The sequence below is a fragment of the Asterias amurensis genome, chromosome 5, assembly GCF_032118995.1.
Source record: "Asterias amurensis chromosome 5, ASM3211899v1".
NCBI classification, from domain to species: Eukaryota; Metazoa; Echinodermata; class Asteroidea; order Forcipulatida; family Asteriidae; genus Asterias; species Asterias amurensis.
This window is the reverse complement of record NC_092652.1, coordinates 26,413,782-26,436,032: the sequence shown is the minus strand read 5'-3', so window position 1 is coordinate 26,436,032 and position 22,251 is coordinate 26,413,782. Positions and strand designations below refer to the sequence as shown.

The window sequence follows — 22,251 nt, the reverse complement described above, 5'->3', positions numbered from 1 at the left end:
ACATTGTTTGGAAATATTTAGCAAGGAGAATTTCCAACTGGAACCCCCCCCCCCCCCCCACCATTCTAAATAACTCTGATTCCACAGAATCAAACCAACTTGGTTCAAGATTTTATTCTAATTTGAAATTCAGTATTCCATCAGAAACAAACTCACACCACCTAATTACCAACTCAATCCAAATCATTTCAATTATACTTGCAAGTTGGGAAGGTAGTGCATTCTGCTCCACCAGCCAGGCTCAAAGAGTCAAATAGTACACCCATGCCTACTGTGTACATATTCTTACGAACTGTGAAGGGGGTAACCCTGTTTCAGCCAAGGAGAAGGTGGCAATTTGCCCCTGGTGGCTGTTGACTTGGGTTGACCGTGGGTTGACATCCCAAATCAGTCAAGTGTAGCCGGTGTGGCTATGTTTACATTTAAACTGCCCTCAATTGACAAAACACTGTATACGTCATGTTTCGCTGAGCAAAAAGACACGTAGTCATGGTAAGATTGCATACACTTTCTAGCTGGCTGCCAAAACACAAAGGTTTTGCCCGGCGGTATGCGCGCGAATAATGTTATGGTTTTGAGTGACGTCAGAGGTCACATCGTCTATAGCCCTCCTATTGAAGTGTTCGTCTGGCCTTTTGAATTTGAGTAGGAGGATATCTTATTAAAAAAAAAAAAAAAAATACCTGATTGAAACTTTCAGAACCAATATTTCTCAAAAGAGATTTCTCAAACCTCCCCTGAAAAAATAACAAATAACAAATTAGAACGAGAATTTTTGAGCGTAGCTGTAGTTTACTGACGCAATTCTGCTAGGGGGGTCTGTAAGTGAAGCTTACTAACTGTATTGAAGAGTCTGGACAACCTCTATCAAACGTCAAAATAGCAAACATAACATGATGTCCACATGATGGCTTTGACATTCAGGGACTCTGGTCGGATTGGTGTGGTGTCAATAGTAGTTGGTCATCTAATGGGATGGGTGGGTACTAAAAAACTGACAGGCACACTCTCCTTTGAGACTGGGTTCACAGGGTCACAGGAAAGTCACCAAAAGTCATGACTTTTGTCAAGTGATTTGCGTGTTTCTGGGTCCCGTTGCGGCAGCTCGTAGAAAAGTCAAAGAAATTTTGGTTTTTATGACTAAATTGTGGTCTGGAGGACTGGGTACAGGTTCACATCAGGCCATTTAATTTATTTATGTGCACAATTTGAAAACATATTTTGTGCATGCCCAAGAGTTTATAACAGAGCTTGCCCTTTATATCCTACTCAAGACAATTTGATGTTTTAACAAAAAGACCCTGATATCTATCTTCATGCACCACCAAGGCTGCTCAGATCATCTGACCCCAAACTTCTTCACGTTCCATGTATGCACCACTCTTTGAGAACCCAATCCTTCTCATTCTCTGGCCCATCGCTATGGAACAAACTCCCCCCCTAATCTTTGACAAGTCACTATTTATACCAGCTTCAAAACTTATTTGAAAACTTATTTTTCCTGCACCAGGGGTCGATTTCACAAAGACCTTAGGACTAGTCCTAACTTAGGTCTAGTCCTAACTTAGGTCTAGTCCTACATGTAGGAGATATTAAAAACTTAGGGCTAGTCCTAAGATACAATGTAGGACGAGTGACGAGTCTTAACTCTTTATGAAATCTACCCCAGGAGTGTCTTTTAGACGGACATGGTGCATTATGAGTAGCCACTATTATTGTTATTTATTAAAAACAACTTTTATTTTCCGTGGAGATCTTTTTTAGAATCTCCTTCACCACCACCCTTCTCATCATTTGTTAATTCTTATGACCCTTCTTCATATCCTTTAAGTCCGACCCATCTTATGCGTTGCCAAGTCCAAGGTAATCCCTAGCTGCTGGATGATTAATAGTAATAAACAGTGACATCCATCACTCATCGCCACCATCTCAGTCTAAAGACACTTTGTGTGCCGATGACAGTTTCCACTGAGCTCCTTTCAACTCCCGCATTGCTCCATATGACCTCCTCCCCCCTGCTGCTGGTCGGTGGGTGACCTCATGTTGCCTCTAGGCAGGTACCCTGGTGATTTATAATAAATGATGAAATAAAGGGGGAAAGGGATTACAAAATAGTGAGGAAGAGGGTACTCTACATTCATGAGCAAGTTGAGTGCGCACATTTTAGTTGACTACTGTCCAGCGATGTACATGCGCAGTGGTGCACTCACTCGATTGACTTGTTTGGAAGCCTAGTCAAACCATCGGTATCATGGTATTCAACACTCCATTGCCTTCTGCCTTTTTGCTATACATGTAGTGTCACTGGTTCCCTTCTACGCTTTACACATGTTAGCATGGAACAGGCTATCAGGACTACGGAAGAAACCATGGTCCTGAGGCTGGTTCCGAATGGTCGACCTCAGTAGTCAACAAACGGTCGCCCAGCCTGGGTGCGAGTAAAAATAGTCAACCCTTAGTTAACCATGGTGCACAATCGAATTTGCTCCATGAATAATGGGGTCAGGGGTCATCAGATCTGATGAATCTGTTCAAATTTGCCAAACAGATAATAAAGGTTGATGTACCTTTAAAGGTACATGTGTAAATGACATGCTCACGCTAACAGGTCAACTTTTAGTCAGGCAGAAAGTGTGCACCTGTCTAAGGGAACGTAATGATGTCATCTGTTAACATTTCGAGCAGATGCATCTCCTTGTACGTAATTATCAAACGTTTGCAATCTTGCTGAATTTAAACTTGACAATTCTTCATGTTATGTGTGTTTATTTTCATGTGTAAACACCATAGTTGAAGCTTGCCTGCTGGGATGAAAAAGAACAAGGACTGCGCAAGTTTAGTATTTGCTTAAAGGGAGGGTACACCTTTGGTTATTACTCCATAAATTAACGACCATAATAAACTGACTTGGTAAGATGCACTGCAGCTTTTGATAATGTATAACTCAACATTTTGAGAAACAATTCCCTTTAAAGGAATGTGGTTTTAGAAAGAGGGATTTAAAAACATTTCTGATAAACATGACACCTTTCTTAGATTGTGTATTCCAATTATGAATTATTCTTCCTGCTTGGACATAACCGCTCCAGATTTTCGGCAATACCTACAAAAAACGCTACCACCAATTTTCACTGGTTAATTTGAGTGTAAACATGTAAAACACGATTAAAACAATAGAACGGTTAAAAAAAAACAAATGTCTACTTTACCTTGAAACACTCACAACACATCAAACATACTGCTGTAAATCAGTTTAACATGTTTTTGAGAGATCGTGATCGAACAAGTCTTTGAGATGTTTTTCTCAGAGACCGTCGTTTTGCGAAGGTGGTTATATCTTACTCTCAAGGTGCTCCAGACAGGATGAGTTATGAATCAGCAGAAATGTCAACCCGATAGAAACTTATTTATACCTTTGAGAAGGAGGTTGTAGTTTGGAAACAAGACGGTCTGATCTGGGGATTTACAAAGTAGGTGTTTATTGAAATGATCAGAACAAAGCCGTGAGTTTGTTACAGACGATGTGTTGTAAATCATCGTGATACAAAAAAAAGGAGCTTATAGTTCAGGGATCTTCCCATGATTTTTCAAAATTGTGGGGCTTTCTGGACTCAAAATTGTGAAGTTTTGCCAAACAAAAATAAGGTCTCTGGAATGTTTTTTTATTTGGTGTCTATCTTGGTTGAAAATGGTTGTATCTTGATAATTTTTGTGAAATTAGTTATAAAAAAAGAAAAAGTTCTTATTAATTTTGTTCTTTTACCCATACACCGATGTGTGTCAGCACTGTATACTCAGTACTTTCCTGAGTCAGGTGACAAAATATCACAGGCATATTACTCGGTTGGGATTCAAACCCACAACCCTTGCAATTCTAGAGCAGTGTCTTACCAACTAGACTACCGAGATTGCCCGGTAGCTAGAGGCAGTTCGAAACCTATGAAAAAGCTCCTGTTCCTCGCCTGCCTACTCCTCTGGGTCCCCGGTTCAAATCCAGACAAGGGCACGATGAAGATTGGGTTTTTAGTCCTACCTGACTGTGTTGGAATAATTCTCAAGGGTTTTCCCCTGCCACATCTAAAACTGAAACTTTCTTCCTTGTCTTCTCTCCGAGGGGTTCTTGGCTAATACAGTGTATGCTTTTCTGAGTTACAATTAAAGGTTTCACAGCCAAAATTTTCAAAATTAAATAAATACATACAAATAAACACGTCAAAAACAATGGGCTTGAAAAGTCATGGTTTCCACTTTGGAACCCGTGTGGGAACCAAGCACAGGAACAGGCAGATCTGTTGCAATGTCAGAGAGAATGTATACTTGTTCGTTGGACTCAACGCCCTTGTTGTACTTTTTGACAATAATGTAGTGTAGCAGTCGACACGGAATAACATCTTGGTAGTATTTAGGTACTTGTTGGTCATGTGTTAATGATCTTCGATAATACTCATTATGTGTCTTTGTGTGAACTTACACCTGTTAATTGTGAAGTTCAGTTTCGATTGGATCACCTGCTTGTTGTAGTGAGTGAGGGGGGGGGGGGGCTTTTCCTGATTGAGTACCCTCCAATTGTAACTGCATTTCTAAAGTCTGTAAAAGGTTCTTGAACCTGGAAACTCTCATGGTTGCACACACGTACATGTATGTTCAGACACCCATATGTTCCTACACCCATAAGTTCCGACAACCTTACATGTAGGTACTGACAACCGTATCCCAGCATCCATAATTTCTGACACCCATACATGTATGTTCTGACACCCATAAGTTATGACACCCATATTTTCTGACACCAATACAGTATGTTCCGACACCCACATGTTCTAATACCCATATGTTCCGACAGCCCTACTGTATTCTCCTAATCTTAACCCTAACCCTAAAGGCCCGGTCCCACTGCAGCGATAACTAAAACGATGATGATCACGACGCAAAGAGAATGCATTCTATTGGTCGAATTGCTCCGCGCAGAAAACGCACACGCTCTTTCAACCAATGGAATGCGTTCTCTTTGCGTAGTTATTGTTATCGTTCTCGTTATTGCTGAAGCGGGACCGGGCCTTAACCCTACATGAAGCGTGCAAATTAGAAGTTTTTTTCCTACCTGGGGTGTTGGAACATAGATTCAGTCATCACCGTCACAAGTTGATGTACAGGTAGGTATAAGATGAATCGCCCCTCTCTACGTTCTTTCTACTATCAATCAGTTCTTAGTGATCTATCATTGATTCATTTTCATCCCACCGAGGGCACAGCAAAGTAGAGCTGCAAACGCTTCCTGATTCTGCAGAAAGTTCCCTGAAAATTAATCAATCTTTCAATTTTCTGATGAACAAGTTTGAAAATCTCCAAGATTGCAAGATGATGGCAGCTATAAGGATTTGATGCATCTTTGTGAAAGACCCATGTACATGTATACAATATGTTTAATTCTTGTAATATTTGGGTGAGAAATTACCTCTTACTCAAAAACTATGTTACTTCAGAGGGAGCCGTTTCTCACAATGTTTTATACTATCAACAGCTCTCTATTGCTCGTTATCAAGTAAGTTTCTATGCTAACAATAATTTTGAGTAATTGCCATTGGTGTCTAGGGCTTGATTACATAAAGATAGTCCTAACTTTCTTAGGACTTGTCCTAGGACTCTTCAGGAGTTGTTAAAAACTTAACCCAGTTCTTAGTTAGGTCGAGTAAGAGATAAGACTAGTCTTAACACTATGTGAAATCCACACCAGTACCTTTAAGGTTGTCAGTGTTTACATGTAAAGTGTTTTCCTATGATGAGCAATGGTCATACCCACCTGTGAGGGGGGTGGTGAGTGGGTGAATAAGAGGGGGGGGGGGGACCCCACTCGAGTCATACCCTCGCTGACTCACCCCCCTGATTCAGTTCATGTGGTTAGGTAATGATATAAGCAACAACTTGCCGCTTCACTGCTGAAGGGTTTGGAAGCAGCCTGCTAGTCAAGACCCACCTGTTCCCTAAAATCGAGGGCAAATCAAAACAGTATCTTCACTCTCATGCTGCGCTTCCGATAAGAAAATCCGTTTGAGGGATAAATGGCAACGAGGCTCGGGGTGGGGGGGGGGTTGAGGGACTGGGGAGGCCACTTTCAGAGTTTAGAACTTGACTTTGTTAAGAAGACAGGATGTAGAGTAAATAATGTGGTAAAGCAGCATCACTCGTTTGAAGTTGACAATCTGTTTGAGGGATAAATGGCAACGAGGCTCGGGGCAGGAGGGGGGTGGGGGGGTTGAGAGATGGGGCAGGCCACACTTAGAGTTAGAACTTGACTTTGTTAAGAGGGCAGGATGTAGGGTGAATGATGTGGTGAAGAAGTATCTCTCATTCCAAGTTGAAATCTCAGATTGGTGATAGTGAGTGGAAATCAAAGTAGATGCAAGCTCTTGGGGCAAATCTGAATGAGGGAAAGACTTTGAGTAACTTCTGCTGCCTAATTGGTATCGTGTACGTCGATCCTGAACGGATTCGGCTGATTTAGTTTAAGCAGCTTGTGTAAATCATCAGTCATGATGTTATTCCTGGCCTGGAATTTCATCTTTCAAAGGGCAAGGCCATTTCCATTTTGCAAAAGGCACTTCAATTGTAAAATCTGAAAGGAATTACAGAATTGGTTTTTGCTAGCAAAACAAGTTGCTGGCAGTGTAAGCACTTATGCACCGTATAGACAAACTGACAAACCTTGTAGAAGTTTGAGATTGATCAGCCATCTGGGTCACGAGAAAATAGGGATAAACTGATTACACATTTTGCATGACATCGATTAAAAAAAATAAATGAATAAAACGCTCACTGAGCGATAAACTCCAAACAGGAAATTAGTTTTATTTATTTCTCATCAAATTTGACATTTCAGACAGAAACATTTCAAGGGATGTTTTTTACTAACATCATCATTGACATTAGATTCGGGATTAAATGAATTGAACTGAATTGACCTTGTACATGTACATGTAAGTTTGATGTATATCTGTGATCTTAGGCAAGTTTTTTTTACCAGTTCTGTAATAATGTTCCTTTACAGTCAATGGGAAACTTTTGAAGGGGCACCAAGGCCAACACCAGGGCAACAGAGGTCATGACCTCCGTGGGCTGCGTGCAATTCCTCCAGGCCTGCTGTTATAAAAGGTTTCTTCACCCACATGTTTTGTTTAATGGGAGACTTTAGATGGTTCTTTTTCAAGTCGTGGGCATGCTCAGACCTACGCACGCAATACTGAGCATGCGCATCCACGCTCAGAGCCGCAAAAAAGTACCATTATGTCTGCTGCCACCAGCATCTCAAAAGTCGTCTTAAGGATCCTCTACCCTCTAGGACCACACTCGTCACCCTGTGGTTTTGATCCGAGCCATCTCGACACTGAGCAGAAGGTCTTTAACTACGCGACTTCATCAAAATCTGTGCTTGTTTTGCTTTGAAATATAATTCATTATGGTACATGAACCTCATATGGTAGAAATGGCATCAGGTTGGCTCAGTGGTTTTTTTCCCTGTCTTTAACCTCTGTGGACCTCAGTCGAATCCCATCCAGACCATTGCCTTGCAAGCGGATTTCCCCCCACACTGAATATTACTTCTCAATTCCTACAGCTGAAACTTTCACATGTGACTTTTACTGCATCCTTCCTGATTATTATGCCGATCAATCAGCATTAGATTGACAAAAACCTATTTATGACCCAACCTTTAGGCCATTGAGTGATGAAGTGATACAGAATCCATAACAATCAGGTAAAACAATGGGGTGGATTTCAGAGGATTTGGGGGATTACTTGAGTTCAGGATGTTTGTTTTTGAAAGTAAGTAAGTTTTGCGGTGACAAAACTTAAGTAAGGCATGGAATTACACGCAGGCCACAGAGGCCTCTAGTCTTGGCCTTGGTGCCCCTTCAACAGTTTCCCATTGACTTAAAGGTTTTCCAATGGAAGTGCCCTTTGCAAAATGAAAATGGCCTTGCCCTTTCAAAGTTGAAATTCAAGGCCTCTGAGAAAAGCTGGTTTGTAATGCTTGACGTTTCAGTCAATGTGCTCTGACTGTCTCATGTTTGTTTTTTTAGTAACAGATGTATGATTTTTAGTAACACATGTATGTTTTTATACGTCCACGGATGAATGATATTAACATTTGGTGTGAAGAGGGTTGGAAGGAGTCATTTAGAAGCAGCTGAGGTTCATCTGACTGGAGCACTTTAATATAAAGGGGACAGGGATAGGAATAGAATCCAGGCTTGCTGTCAATTGTAGGTACAGGAAAACCTCATTAGAAGGTATTCCCTTATTATGGTAGTTTCCTTCTGCATTTAACATAGCCGTAGCCAATTCTCATGTTTGCGTCAGATAGGAGCTGGACCGAAGGAGGACATTTATGGGGGGAGGGATGTTGCAAATAATTGGGGTGGAAGAGTTATCTCTGTAAGCCCTTTTAAATAAATAATTTTTTTATAATTATTGAAATGGTTGAATTTGAATTTTGGTGAAAGCAGGGATGGGATCTTTGAGGCCATTGAGTTTGGATAAAAGTCCGGTCACATAGGCCTCAATTACGAGAACCACAACTAGAATGTTAACAATGCTCGCCCTCGATTGGTTGAATGAGCGTGGGCATATTCTGCGTCGAGCAATTCAACCAATAGAATGCGTTCTCTTTGCGTTGTGATCGTTATTGTTTTTGTTATCGCTGCAGTGTGACTTGGTTTTTATAGCTCCATGGTCTTAAGAAGGACAAACATAAATGGATCCTTTAGCAACACCTGTGCTCGTTCATTTTGACTTGACTGTCTTGTAAAGGTGCTCGTGATGACTGTCAGTTTATTTTTGTTCCGGGGAGCACAAGACGAGCACAAGACGGTCTCATCGCTTGATTGAGAAGATAAGAGGTTAGGGGAAAGTACACCCAGTGCAGAACTGCAAAACGAACAATAACATTGTCTGGTTTCAATCTCAATGTCACGGTCTCATACAGTCGCATCTTGTTTGGGTAAAGCCCAACCTCTTTAGTCTTTACTCAAGCACATGCCGGATATTCTACATCAAAACTTGATTGTTTTACGCCTGGTGACCGCTAACCAAGCACTAAATATTGTCTCCGTTGCTTGGTACCGCTTGTTGGGATGATGTTCCTTTTGACTGAGAGTAGGGACGGTTCTTTTAATAGGGCTTGTCATTAGGCCCGGGCGACTGGTGAAATTTACTACTCAACTACATGTAGTCGCACCTAGTTTTGTAAACCCCAAGATGCATTGCGGCATATTGTTTGCCGCAGGAGTAATAAAGTAAAATTCACGCTGAATGGTATGAAGGATTGTGTCACTGATGTCTGATTGTGTTTTGTAAGTTAATTATGTTATCATGAATTGTCGTGAGCGACACAATTGGTTCACCAAGCAGGTAGTCGTGACTATTTTTGTAGTAGTCGTTGCGGCACAATTAACCGAGTAGCTGAAAAACAGTATTCGCGTCTCGACTAAGCAATCAATAGTCCCGATATCGACACTAGTCGCACTAGTCGCACAGGCTTACTTGTCATCTCACCAGGCAGAACTGGGAGGCGGGAGAGATAACAAAAGAGTAGAAAGCCAAAGCTTAGGAACGAGGGGGTAAATCAGAGAACAGATGGGGGTAGAGTAGATGAGGATGCAAACAGGTGAACAGGATAAATGGCTGGTCGGATAGGAATTACGGCTGTCTGAAGTTGTTAATGTGATGTGGGGATCAGCTTATAATCAAGAGATGGATTAGAAGGGATTTGTTTCTCAGGCTTCTAACGCTCATGCGTTTTCTCAATGTCCTTTTTGGGGTGTGAGAACACTTCTAAGAGCGCATCTCGATAGTTTATTATTTCATTTTATATTAAATTAAACTTGCAATGATTTAATCCTTTGACTTCAGGAAAAGATTATTGAAGTTTTTTTTCTTTCCAAGCCTGGATTTCATCTTTGAGATCGTTTTCATTTTGCAAAGGGCACTTCCATTGGAAAATCTTAAAGTCCCATTGCAATGATTTAATCCTTTGACTTCAGGAAAAGATTATTGAAGTTTTTTTTCTTTCCAAGCCTGGATTTCATCTTTGAGATCGTTTTCATTTTGCAAAGGGCACTTCCATTGGAAAATCTTAAAGTCCCATTGCAATGATTTAATCCGTTGACGTCAGGAAAAGATTATTGAATTTTTTTTTTCAAGCCTGGATTTCGTCTTTGAGATTGTTTTCATTTTGCAAAGGGCACTTCAATTGAAAAATCTTAAATCTCCTGGAAACTTTTGAAGTGGCAGCAAGGCAACAACCAGGGGCAATCGAGGCTATGGCTTCTGTGTACAATGTAATTACAATGTTATTTGCTGCATCATCTTCAAAACATAAAGACTGAGAAAATAGTTTCAGGTGCTAGTTTTCGACGTCTGATTGCCGATCATTTTTCATCAAACAAACTCTTTAATCTGCTACATGTACATGTTTTTCTTGATTACATGTATGTGATTACATGTATATTATAATATCAATCAGTGTCAGTTTCAATCAGTTTATTTCCACAGTATCAAAATCACAATCAATATCAAATCAAAGGTAATGTAAGTTGGAAATTAAGAAATAAATAGTTGTTTGATAAGATTAATTAAATGAATAATAAGCAGTGACATTCATGAAACTGTGGCAGACCCATAAAGAAGCAAAGCTTGTACGGTTATATGTTACTATCATTATACATACAATGTAATGTATGTTGGGTTTATGTTTTCAGTCCATAAACTTATTTATATGACCAAAGTGAGGCTGAAAGAGAAAGTAGTCTGGCCCCTCTTTGGCGTAATGATGATCATCATTAGCATTTCACACTGGGAACATGACCAAGAAGATGGCATTATAATAAAGGTTTATAGGCCCTTTTGGAATCCACGGGTTTGGCTTTGGATTCGGCTTCAGGCTCGGTTCTCTGGTCTGCGTACATGTACCTGATCGCATCGCACGCGTATAGTCAAACCAATTGAGGGGCCAAGCTAGCCGAATCCCAAGCCGAAGCTGTGGGTTCGAAAAGGTTGACAGAGTCATCTCAAGGTTAAATGCTATCCTGAAGAATACCCTGGGGAGGAGGTGGGAAGAACGATGGGAGGAACCCAGCAGTAAAGAGGACCTTTCTGATGAATTGTCCAAGGTGAAAGGCCTGGAGCCCGTCGTCTCTCAGTCGTCTCTGAGTCGTCTCATCGGCTGCCATCGGCTGCCATTTTCAAATCTTAATGACTCAGCGCTAGCATCTTGGATGCACTTGACTCTGGATTTCCCATGACTGGTTGAACCCCGTGGATTTGGGTTTGATGCCCAGAGGGGGTGTGCAGGGCCATGGTAGGGGTGCTTTCATGAGGAGATAGCCCAGTTTAAGGGGTACGGGATCAGTGCGGATCAGATATTGATGACTCAGTGCACAATGGGGCAAACTTGGCACCAAAGGTTAAAAATGATGAAGTATGACACACTTCGGAAAAGTGAATAGAAGTAAAAGCAATGTGATTCTGATTAATGGCTCTTATTGACAGTGGACATTTATGAAGTAGAATCCATTACGTCAAATTAAAGGGAAGGATGTATATATGTCATTTGGTAATAACTCTTAAAATTTATGGCAGTACAAACTTACTTGGTTTGAAGTATTTCAGCACCTTTAGATTGTATAAAAAGCATTTTGAGAAACATTTCTTTTTGAAGAAATGTGGTTATGACAAATATGTAAATTTGAATCTGAGAAACATAATTGTCAGATTGTGTATTCCACTTACGGATTGTTCTTCCTGCGTGGTCATAACAGCTCTGGATTTCTATAGCAATATCTCAAAAATTGTGACCACCTTTTGAAATGAATTTTTCCACAGTTCAGTTTTGTTGTATGTTCCTATGTTTGATTCTCTTTGTCTTTAACTACAATCAGTAAATAACATAGAAATGATGCACGTATGGTTTGAAGATGATGAGTTCATAGGTTTGATGTGCCCCATATTCTACCAAAAAGACTGAACATTTGTTGCCCTGAGAGAGGTTAGGGGAGCTAGGGGATGGAGAAGGGGGCATCTAAACCCCCCCTCCTCACTCCCCTAAGGAGGTTCGTTATCAGACAGCAAAGTTTAATTGAACATGTCAGATTCTGAAGGTTTCCTCCAAAAGAAATTAACAGGATGGACTCTTCAACCTTCCAGTGTTTTTGGATCAGGCCCAGGGTATATTCATCTCTCTTGAAGACGTGGCAGTGTTAACTTAACGATATCTTATCTAGGTCACCTCCCCCCTCTTCTTACCCAACGGCATTATTGAATCATGCGGTCCGACTGATGGGTACAAACTTGACTTCGACGTCACGTAGTGTTCCCTTTCCACACCGAGACTAATTTACATTAATCTCCTCAAATTTACCGCACTTTCCAAAACCTTCCGAGTCACTTTGAACTTCAGGAAGCGTAGTCATGTTAAGAAAACCATATTCTGGTATTAATGCTCGGAGGCGATGAGTAATTATCGATACTTGGGAGAAATGTGTCACATTGCGGTTCTCCAAATTAGATTGGTAATCTGTTTAATTGTTGCCATGGAAAAAATCTAGATTTAAGTCGACAAGTGTCTACTTTAATATGGCTTGACGGGTCTAAATTAAGACTGGCGTTACAAGATCATGCATCTGAACTGTTAGAGTTTGCATCATAAAACAAGCATCAGATGAGCAGATAAAACTAATAATCAATATTTCAATTACTTAGGAATTAGGTGTAGCTTTATGCTGTTTACAAAGGTACCGAGCTGGCTACGTTTTTAGAGAGCTGACGACTCTGTTTCTGCAGTAGGTTCCAATCTTTCCATGCTCTGACGAGCAAATTTGAAAGTATCCCTGATTATGGAAACTTGGCCCCTATTATGTTCAATGTATTTTCTAAACATCTCCTGCCCAGGTAGTAGTTAAAAAGCAGGACAGTTCTTTTCAGAACTGAGAAGTCTCCCGAATTCCAAAAATCTACTTAGCGGTAGTAGTGTAAATTGTGATCCTACATACATGTAGGTTCCCTTTGTGGGATCTTACCCAATGATGATAAAGATAAATTTGGACCAATTTTTCTTCTTCCATCTCAGACTTACACCGTTTATTTTCTTAACCCTCTTCTCTTAACTTCTTTTACTATGCAATTTTGGTGGTCTAGTTGTTAAGACACTGCTCTAGAATTGCAAAGGTCGTGGGTTCAAATCCCACCTGAGTAATATGCCTGTGATTTTTATTCACAGAGTATACAGTGCTAACATGCATCAGTGGAAGTATTGTGGCAGAGCGGTTAAGAGCGCCGAATTCAAACTCTGGTGTTTCTGATCAGCAGAGTGTGGGTTTGAATCCCCAGCCGTGACACTTGTGTCCTTAAGCAAGACACTTTACCATTGCTTCGTCCTTTGAATGGGACGTAAAGCCGTTGGTCCCATGTGTTGTGTAACACATGTAAAAGAAACCAGTGCACTTACCGAAAAGAGAATGGGTTCGCCCCGGTGTTCCTGGTTGTGGCTGCTTCATGCGCCGTAGTACCTTGTAAACCCTTATAAGGTGCTACGTAATTGGGTCATAGAATCCATCACTGCAGCAATAACCTATCTTTCTGAAAGTTTGTATATACTCAGCGCCTTGGGTACCTTGTTTGGTAGATACATGGTGTACGTGCGCTACATGTTTATAAGACTTTGATTATATTATATTATATGGGTAAAATAAAAAATTCTTCTTTGTCCCTGATGCCAGCTACTTAATATCCATCTATTCTTCTTTCTTTACCACAGGAAGAACGTTGAGAAGAGAGCCCTCCTTGATCATCTTGATGCAGCTTTCTTGGCCGTTGATGAGATCGTTGATGGCGGGTGAGTTCATAAAATCAAATTTTACATAATAATAGTAACAAGGAATTGTCAAAAGTACCTTTCCCAAGGATAAAAAGGGCATACAAGAAAGAAAAACTTAATGGTTTAAGAGGTCAGTTTCAAAGTTCTTTCTAGACTGAGAAATGGAGATGGAGTTCCTGAGTTGTGGCAGATCGTTCTAGAGCTTTGGACCCGATGAAGAAAAGGCGGTTTCCACAGCATGCTTTTTTACATCACACTGTGACTTTCAAACAATTCTCCCGCCAGTTGTTTCACTTCATCTCGTAAAATTGCATTGTTGTGTACATAATGTGTACAATTGTTCACGTTCATTAAAAGGGTTTGTTCCCTTTTTGTAGATCAAATTTTTGCCAATGACATAAATTCCTACTCACTGCGAATGATATGTAATATAATTTACCTCAAGAAGTTAAGCTTCATAAGTCGTCAAGTTTTTTGAGAAAAAAAAAGTGAAACAAAAAGTTAAAATGAGTCATCAACTGTTAAAGAAATTTGCTGATAAATTTTGTTTGTATTTGCTTTTTTTGCATTAGGATCATTCTAGAGTCGGACTACAGCAACGTTGTACAGAGGATTGCTGTTAGAGGGGACGACATTCCAATTAATGAACAGACAGTTGCTCAGGTATTTTTAGTTTCTTTTTTATTTGAGTTTTTCCGGGACCTCCATGAAACACATTCAATTAACGTTCACTTTACATCAGGGATCAGGGTCACATTTCATAAAGCTGTTTAGCAGAAAATGCTGCTTGAAAAATTTATTTGCTAAACAAAAAATTAGTGGGGTGCCAGTCGCAACAATGTAAACTTAATGGATTTTGGCTGGTATTCTGTTTTTTTTTTGCTAAGCAATATTTTCATGTGCTTAGCAAGTTTATGTGCTAACAGGCTTTATGAAATAGGGCCCAGGTCGGCTAAGTGGTTTCTATCCCTGCCTTTCAGCTCTATGGACACGGGTTCGAATCCCACGTCAGACCAGGACCTTGACTGTGGATTGGGTTTTCAGTTACTACCTGAGAGAGTGGTTACATTACTGTTAACTCTACCACCCATGTGGGCCTGACTTCTTTTTATAGTCAGCTCCATGTAGTCTCGTTTTGTTTCTTTAAATAGTGCCCTGTTTGACAAAGTCACACGTTTGGCAACATGTCACACGATGACCCTAAAATACGGAATGACCCTTGCATAGTTGTTCATTTCATTTTGTCAAACTAGTTCTACATTTGTGGCATGTTGTTTATTCCATGCAAGGTTGGTTTGGCTAAGGATCCTGTGAAAACAACGTCTTTTCAAGTATTAAATCTTTAAAACCTAGGCAGAACTAAAGGTGGTTTATAGAGTATTTGGTCAACCTTCCTCGGATCAGCGGAATTCATCTTTTTTTATATTCTTATTTGTGCCATTCAAACTTGAAAAAACACTGGAATTTTGATAGTTTCATCTATTTTGGTGAAGTTACAGTTGCATGCCTGGTTATGCTTCAGTTACATTTTTAACCACAAACATGAAGCACAGATTCCTCCAGGGTTGTTTTATGGTGTCTGAAAATAACTACGTTTGAATTATTGACCTCAAAATGCAAGCTCTGAATGTTTTTTATTTTATCTCCTTTAACATGTGAGTATTGGCAAAAACAGTTTCTGTTTTCAGACGTGTTGTTTTCCACCCATAATAAACCTAAAATCTGGATTCCACATTTTGAAGTAAAACTGTGAAAACACCACTTGTTTTTTCATTGGCACTTAAAAAAAAAATTAGACAGAACAATTTGTTATTTTTTATGGAGATGACATTATGCTGCGGGCAAATTTTTGGATCCAAGTGATTGATTATAAAACAACTTGACATCATAATATTAGAAACATGTAATGACCTCATGTTTTGACCTTCGAGTGAGGGAAAATGTCAAATTCAATTTTGTGATTTACTCATTTTCCGAAAGATTGAGTCCTCGTGTGAATGGGGAAAAATTACAAGTCTCACGTTAAAATGGTGTAACTTGCCAATGCACGCCTGATACTTCAAGGAGGCAACAAAGGCGATCGCCTCCATGCCCCCTGGTCATTGTCTTGGTGCACTTGAAATGTTGCAGTAGAAGTTTCCAATTTCCTCAAAGGGTGCCCTTTACGAAAGAAAAAATGCCGTTGTGCTCTTGCCTTTTCAAAAATGAAGCACACATGCCTGCGTTGTAATCAATACCCTTCCAGTGCATTATTTGTCAACATCCAAAACGGGTCTTTTCAGCATTATAGTTGTAGCTTCTGCCGAAACCTGCAGTTCGGACATGGCCTAACAAATCACTCAAATGGAAAATAAGAAATAAGAATTAGCTGTTGCAAACAACTAACCCACCAAAAGGACAAATGGTATAAATGCAAAAAACAGTTAATGGCCTGATGTTTGGACCCTAGCTCAAACATCCTTCATCAAATGGAAATATAAGAGTAAGATTGCTCAGCTCAGGGTGTAGCTTTGTCATAATGGTTGTCGATCTTCTTTGAAGACGGCAGACAAAACAAATTTAACCCAACCACATTCCTGGTTAAGTGTGCCTCGTTGCAACAACTCCTTTATAAAGAACTTTGGTCACTTGATAATGAAAATAACCTTTTTTTTTACACACACTTTTAATTAGATTATAAATTAGTTGAAATTCCCCCCTGGCATGGGAATAGCAAAGGTGAGGTTTTTCTAGGTCAGTGAGGAGGGAAACGGATAGATGATATGGCTTTTTTAAGGGTTGCTTTAAGAAGGTGACGGGAAAACAGAAGGGATACGGGTCAAGCTGATGCTGTACATGTATGCACACTCCCTGCTCGCGATCGCCCCCCCCCCCCCCCCCCCCACAAAAGAAACTACTTAGCCTCGGAGGAGAACAAATTGTGCAAAATGTGGCAGTTTTAACAAAAACATATTTTTTGTCTGCATGTGGTCGGGAGATACATCGCAGGTCAACTTCAAGTCATGGCTAAGGGAGTTTTGTTGGTGTGAGGGCGGTAGAACAACATATTTTATGGAGAGGTTGTCTTATGTTGCACCCTAGAGGGACTTTTACATGTACCCGTTGAAGTAATTTTGTAAGATGGGTTAGGAGTAGATTTTGGAGCCACAAACGAAAAATCTTTTAAAAGGGAGCTAACTTTTGAGAGGCCATTGAGAAAATATGGTTTTCATGTAATTTGTTGTGTTTTATGCACTGGATGATGAGCTTCTAATTAAAGCAGCCTATTAATTACTAACGAGCCAGTTTCTCTTCAAGTATGCCCAGTGATTTGTTTTTTATATGAACAGAAATTTACTGTCAACTTACCGTGACCCTGATGTAAAATTTACAGGCCGAAAGATATAAATTTCCTGTACAAATTTCAGCTTCATTAGTTGTATATTTTTGAGAAAAAGTGAAAATCACAGTACTAGTATATGGTCGTACATGCTAAAATAATGTTCGTCTCATTGAGAAGAAAAAAGTACTTAAACCCTTGAGTAATAATTCCAACTTCAGTGGTTTAATAGATAATAATTTTTGCATCGGGGATAAAGAATATAACTTGGCATTTACCCTGACAACGATGTATATTAAGCACCGGATACTCAGTACTTTCCCGAGTTCTGTGAAAAAAAACACCGCGGTTTTCACAACACCTTAAACTGGTTGATGTTTTTCACCGCACCAACATGAAGACAAACATGGCATTACAGACGGTCTACCAGTAAGCCTGGCTTCCCTCAAGATTCATGGTCAATGCATCGCTAGCACACAAATTAAAAGAGATAATATTTGTCTTGGAATATTAAACACTCGGTAACCACCAACCTGCGGTTGGGGGACAGACCCTCGCTAAAGTAAGTCATAAATCCACCCCTAATTGAATAACCTGCTTAAACAAGTCTGGCAACACCTTTTCTCCATCACCCCCTTTTTACTCTCACTGTCACTGAATCCAGCAAAACACTTAAAGGGTCTTATTTACAGCCCGATTCATCCTTAGATTCGGGAAGAATATTTTGGAGAACAATCCAGACATAAATTTTGTCGAGCGGAGGGATTTGGGCGGTTATTAGACTCCCTCAGCAAGAACAAAAAGAGGGGGCTGAATTAGCTTTTTGGAGTATGGAGGATGCAGCTTGTAGTGCTCCAAGCTGGTTATGTTTATGGCTTAATACCTTTTCGTCCGTTTCAAATGCTCCTGATTTGGCGTTCAGGAGCCCCAACATCTGCTTGTTATTTTAACGTAGGGTCGTACACCCAGGAGAGGAACAGATTGTTACAGTTTGATACCTGGGTTTTCATGGGGAACGGGGAAAGACCTTAGCAGCAGCAAAAGGGAATGAGAGAGACGTGACTTTGCAGCTGCAAATTTCAACCAATTTAGTTTCTTGCTTTTAAAGTTTCAGTGATCCATCTTTGCCTATTTAGCTGGATTTATCACCCCTTGGATGAAGCCCCATTCTGTGCCTCTTGCCATATTTAGTCCCCCCCCCCCCCCCCCCGCCCCCACTAAACCTCCACTTCCCCTCTGCCCAAACTTAGCTAGTCGACCCTTTCATAGAATCCAGGCTACAAGCTGATAACATCCACAATAAATCCAACTGTCTGTTACATTTGTACCCACAATTTGCGGTTTATATCTTGTTCACTCATTAATGCCCTCCATAGGGGTACTGAACCCAAGCGTGATCACCGCCAACCCCTATTTTAGGGATACTGATGTATTCATGTTCATTTGTAGAACATGTCATGCATGTATGTATTTGTATCCCTTGTAGTACTCGCACTGTACTCGGATACTACAGCCTTTTTTGTTATTCAAATAATAAGTTTCACTCTTTGAGTCTTTTAAGCCGAATGGGCAGCTACGGCTATGGCTGTTGCTAAGGGTGTTGCTAAGGACATCCTTTATTTAAATTCATGATGATGAGCTGATCAAGTCATAGCCGTAGCCATAGCCGCTAATTCAGACACGGCCTAACATTGCAAACTTACTGCTCTTTGCTTTGTGCAACTTGCTGTTAATACTCAGTTTTATCTTCTTATAATTTGGTAAAAAAAAACTTATTTCTCAAGTGTTGAAGTAGACTTGTGGACAAGTCGTTAAATCATTCCCACGCGGTGAGATAGTCGAGTTGTGGCAGTGCTCTCGCGAGATCACTGCTCTCGCGCGAACTGCTGGCTCCCTGACTTCTAGAAATCGGGGAGCCAGCAGTTCGCGCGAGAGCAGTGATAAGTCGGTGAGCCAGCAGTTCGCACGAGAGCAGTGATCTCGCGAGAGCAACGCCACAACTCGATTATCTTACCGCGTGGGACCGATTTAACGACTTGTCCACAAGTCTAGTGTTGAAGAGTCATTGCTTACCAGTTTGGCTAATAGCTAAGCACACTTGGCATATACCCCTTTAGGCTCAATGAATCTGGGTTTTCCTGGTGACTGACCTGTGACTGACCTTGATACCCTTTAAAATGTTACAAACAAAAAGATAACGAAACAGCCCTTGCAAGAAGTTAACATTACATGCAATGAGCCCATCACAAAACCATTTTCCAGCTTACAAAAAGTTGACTGATGAACGATTAAGCTGAACTTTTAAACTGCTGCCACCAGGTATATTTGTTGTATTTCATAAAATTCATAATGTTCAGAAATGATTGCAAACGACTGCAATATCGTAAAAAGCAACAGCTTCATGTAACTTTTTCCCAGTTGCCTCAAGGGTACCCTGGATTGATTGTAAAACGGTTCGGATGTGATTTACTTCAATCACAAACCCCCAACTCAAAATTTGTCACGTTCGGGAAAATTACTGACAGTTGATCGGCTGCCTAACATTTATCAGTGTCAAAAAAACCAAGTGGCTGGGATTGCAAAAGCCTTCCCCATTCCTCCCACAGGAATGACATAATTTGTTCTGTGGAGAATTTAAAAAAAAAAAAATCCATAAATAAGTTTTGTTTCTTGAGGGTCATTTTAAACTGATTAGATGAAATCAGAGTTAACGTCTGATTTCCATGCGGAACGCAAGCTCAGACCGAAGTGTTGAGTGGGTAGGTCTTAAAGCTCACACCTACAGGTGTGAAACGCTAATTGCAAAAAGGATGTCTACAATTTGAAAAACTTGATAATTCTAACACCCTAGGTGTTGGGTTGTAAGCCTAAACGGAAGCCTTTATTGGATGTGTTTAATAGTGGCGAAGGTTATGGGCTTGCCCCCTGTGTTTTTTTACCTTATAAAAATCCCAACTTTAATTATAATTGAGGTGTTGATTGAGGATGCATTGGAAGGTGTTAAGAGTACCTTATCGAATTACAGCTTTACAAATCTAAAAATTGAAATGCTTTCATCATGTTTCAAGGGAACTATGTGTTCGGTAGAAAATTGCGTTAAAGTTAACTTGATGTGGAAGTTGTGGAGTTTTCTTTTACAGAAAGGTGTGGGACTTTAATGAAATTAGACAATGATGAGATTCTTAGCTAACACTTGTAAACTCGGAGGTGTTAAAGCTATAATTGAAGGTTATTGGGTAATTGCCAACTCATGGATGTTTCTATTGTTCAGTGAAAGTTTTGATTTCAAACAAGGAGGAAAAAAACCCCCAAAACACCACTGTTGCGATACTCTATCGTCAAATTATAAAAGCCTTAATAATAGAAAATAGTATGGTTCCGCTGCTTGAGTGGATAGTATTTTAGGGGAGAACTAATTGATGATGGTTAAGTAATGCAAATTCTTTGATTGCTGGAAAACTTTTATCGTTTAAGACGCAAAGTAAAAAGCTGTTACGAAAATAGGGATCAGTACTGAAGAAAAATATTGTACATTAGATTCTAACAATAGGGCCTACAGATTGGTGAACTGCACCCACAAAGTTTCACTTTTTCTGGGGCGGTTTGTTGGCCTAAAGTAAGAGTGATAATGTGAGCATCCTTGGTAGGTGCCAAAACACCAAATTGCTAATAAAACTGACATTTTGGTCAGCGCATCTGGATTTGTGACACATTTATCGCCCTTAATTACAGTGGACTAGCCCATGGTCTCCTTAAAAATTCTCTACCTGTTTTTCCTCAGTGGTTAATGAAATAATTGACAAGGTGAACTGTTGAAACCAGCCGCGGGGTGCAACTTGCATTTTTATCCACCCTATTTTGACCGGATGTTCGGAGTTCCTCTAAATGTGTGAAAATCTAATCCTAAGAGGATGTGCCAATAATGATCAGTGGAAATCCTGAAAAGTCATCCATCTTGATTGTCCAACAATGTCCGAAGTATGATTGGATTGAAGGCGGAGGTGTGAAGATAAAATTGGAGGATTGAACAGGTTGCGTTAATTGACGACACAGGTGTTCACCAAATTGTCAGGCAGATGTTCCCTGACTCAAAACATGAGGAAAAACAGGACATTGTTTGATTTGACCCTTACATCGATGTGTTTTAAGCACTGTATACTCAGTACTTTCCTGAGTTCTGTGAAAACAAATCTACAGGCAAATCATTCAGTTGGGATTTGCACTCATGACCTTTGCATTGCTATAGCAGATGTCTAACCACTAGACCACGGAGCTAGCCTGGTGGCAAGAGGCAGTTTAAATCCTATGTGTTATTAGGGGCAAGCTGAGGAAAGCCTTTGAATGCGTGGCAAGCCAAGAGAAAGCTCTGAAGGCGTGGCACGCTCGGTGAAAGCTCTGAAGGCGTTTCAAGCCCAGGGAAACCTTTGAAGGCATGGCCAGCCCAGGAAGAAATTTGAAGGCGTGGCAAGCCAAGAGAAACCTTTGAAGGCATGGCCAGCCCAGGGAAAGCTTTGAAGGCGTTTCAAGCTCAGGTAAACCTTTGAAGGCATGGCAAGCCCAGGAAGAAATTTGAAGGCGTGGCAAGCCCAGGGAAAGCTTTGAAGGCGTGCTTGCCCAGGGGAATCTTTGAAGGCGTGCTTGGCCAGGGGAATCTTTAAAGGCGTGGCAAGCCCAGGACCAGTGCTTTAAAGGTTGTGACCTCCAATTAATTCCAGGCCAGCATGTGATGGTCTCATGACTGTTATGTCTTAATCTCCTAGGCAACACTGACTACATTTTTAATGAAAAACACAGGATCTTTAACTAAGGACCCCACCCAAGTGTGTTTTTATGGGTTTTCTTTTTGTAAAAAAAAAACCACAAGGGGCAATTTGAGTCTGGTTAATTCGTGTTTTCTCTGTGTTTTTTGAGCCACCTCATCCTGTTTTTCGTGAGCTGGTCACCTGAAGTGGGAAAAACGGCTGTCACTTTTCCATGTGTGAACTTTGTTTTTCACTTCAAATGGTGTGTTTTTGGTCCAAATGTAAACCTGCTCTCCATGGTGTGCTCAATCAAGACACCT

The 22,251-nt window shown here is 40.4% G+C and overlaps 1 protein-coding gene across 3 annotated transcripts in view; it reads left to right on the top strand.

Annotated features, from left to right (window-relative positions):
- Positions 1-22,251, top strand: part of LOC139937674 (coatomer subunit zeta-1-like) — a 63,119-nt gene that overhangs the window by 28,601 nt on the left and 12,267 nt on the right. For all 3 annotated transcript variants that reach the window (XM_071932931.1, XM_071932928.1, XM_071932929.1), the window contains exons 5-6: positions 13,811-13,888; positions 14,443-14,533. In XM_071932931.1, coding sequence (XP_071789032.1) covers positions 13,811-13,888; positions 14,443-14,533 — 169 coding nt within the window. The remainder of the gene's footprint in view (positions 1-13,810; positions 13,889-14,442; positions 14,534-22,251) is intronic.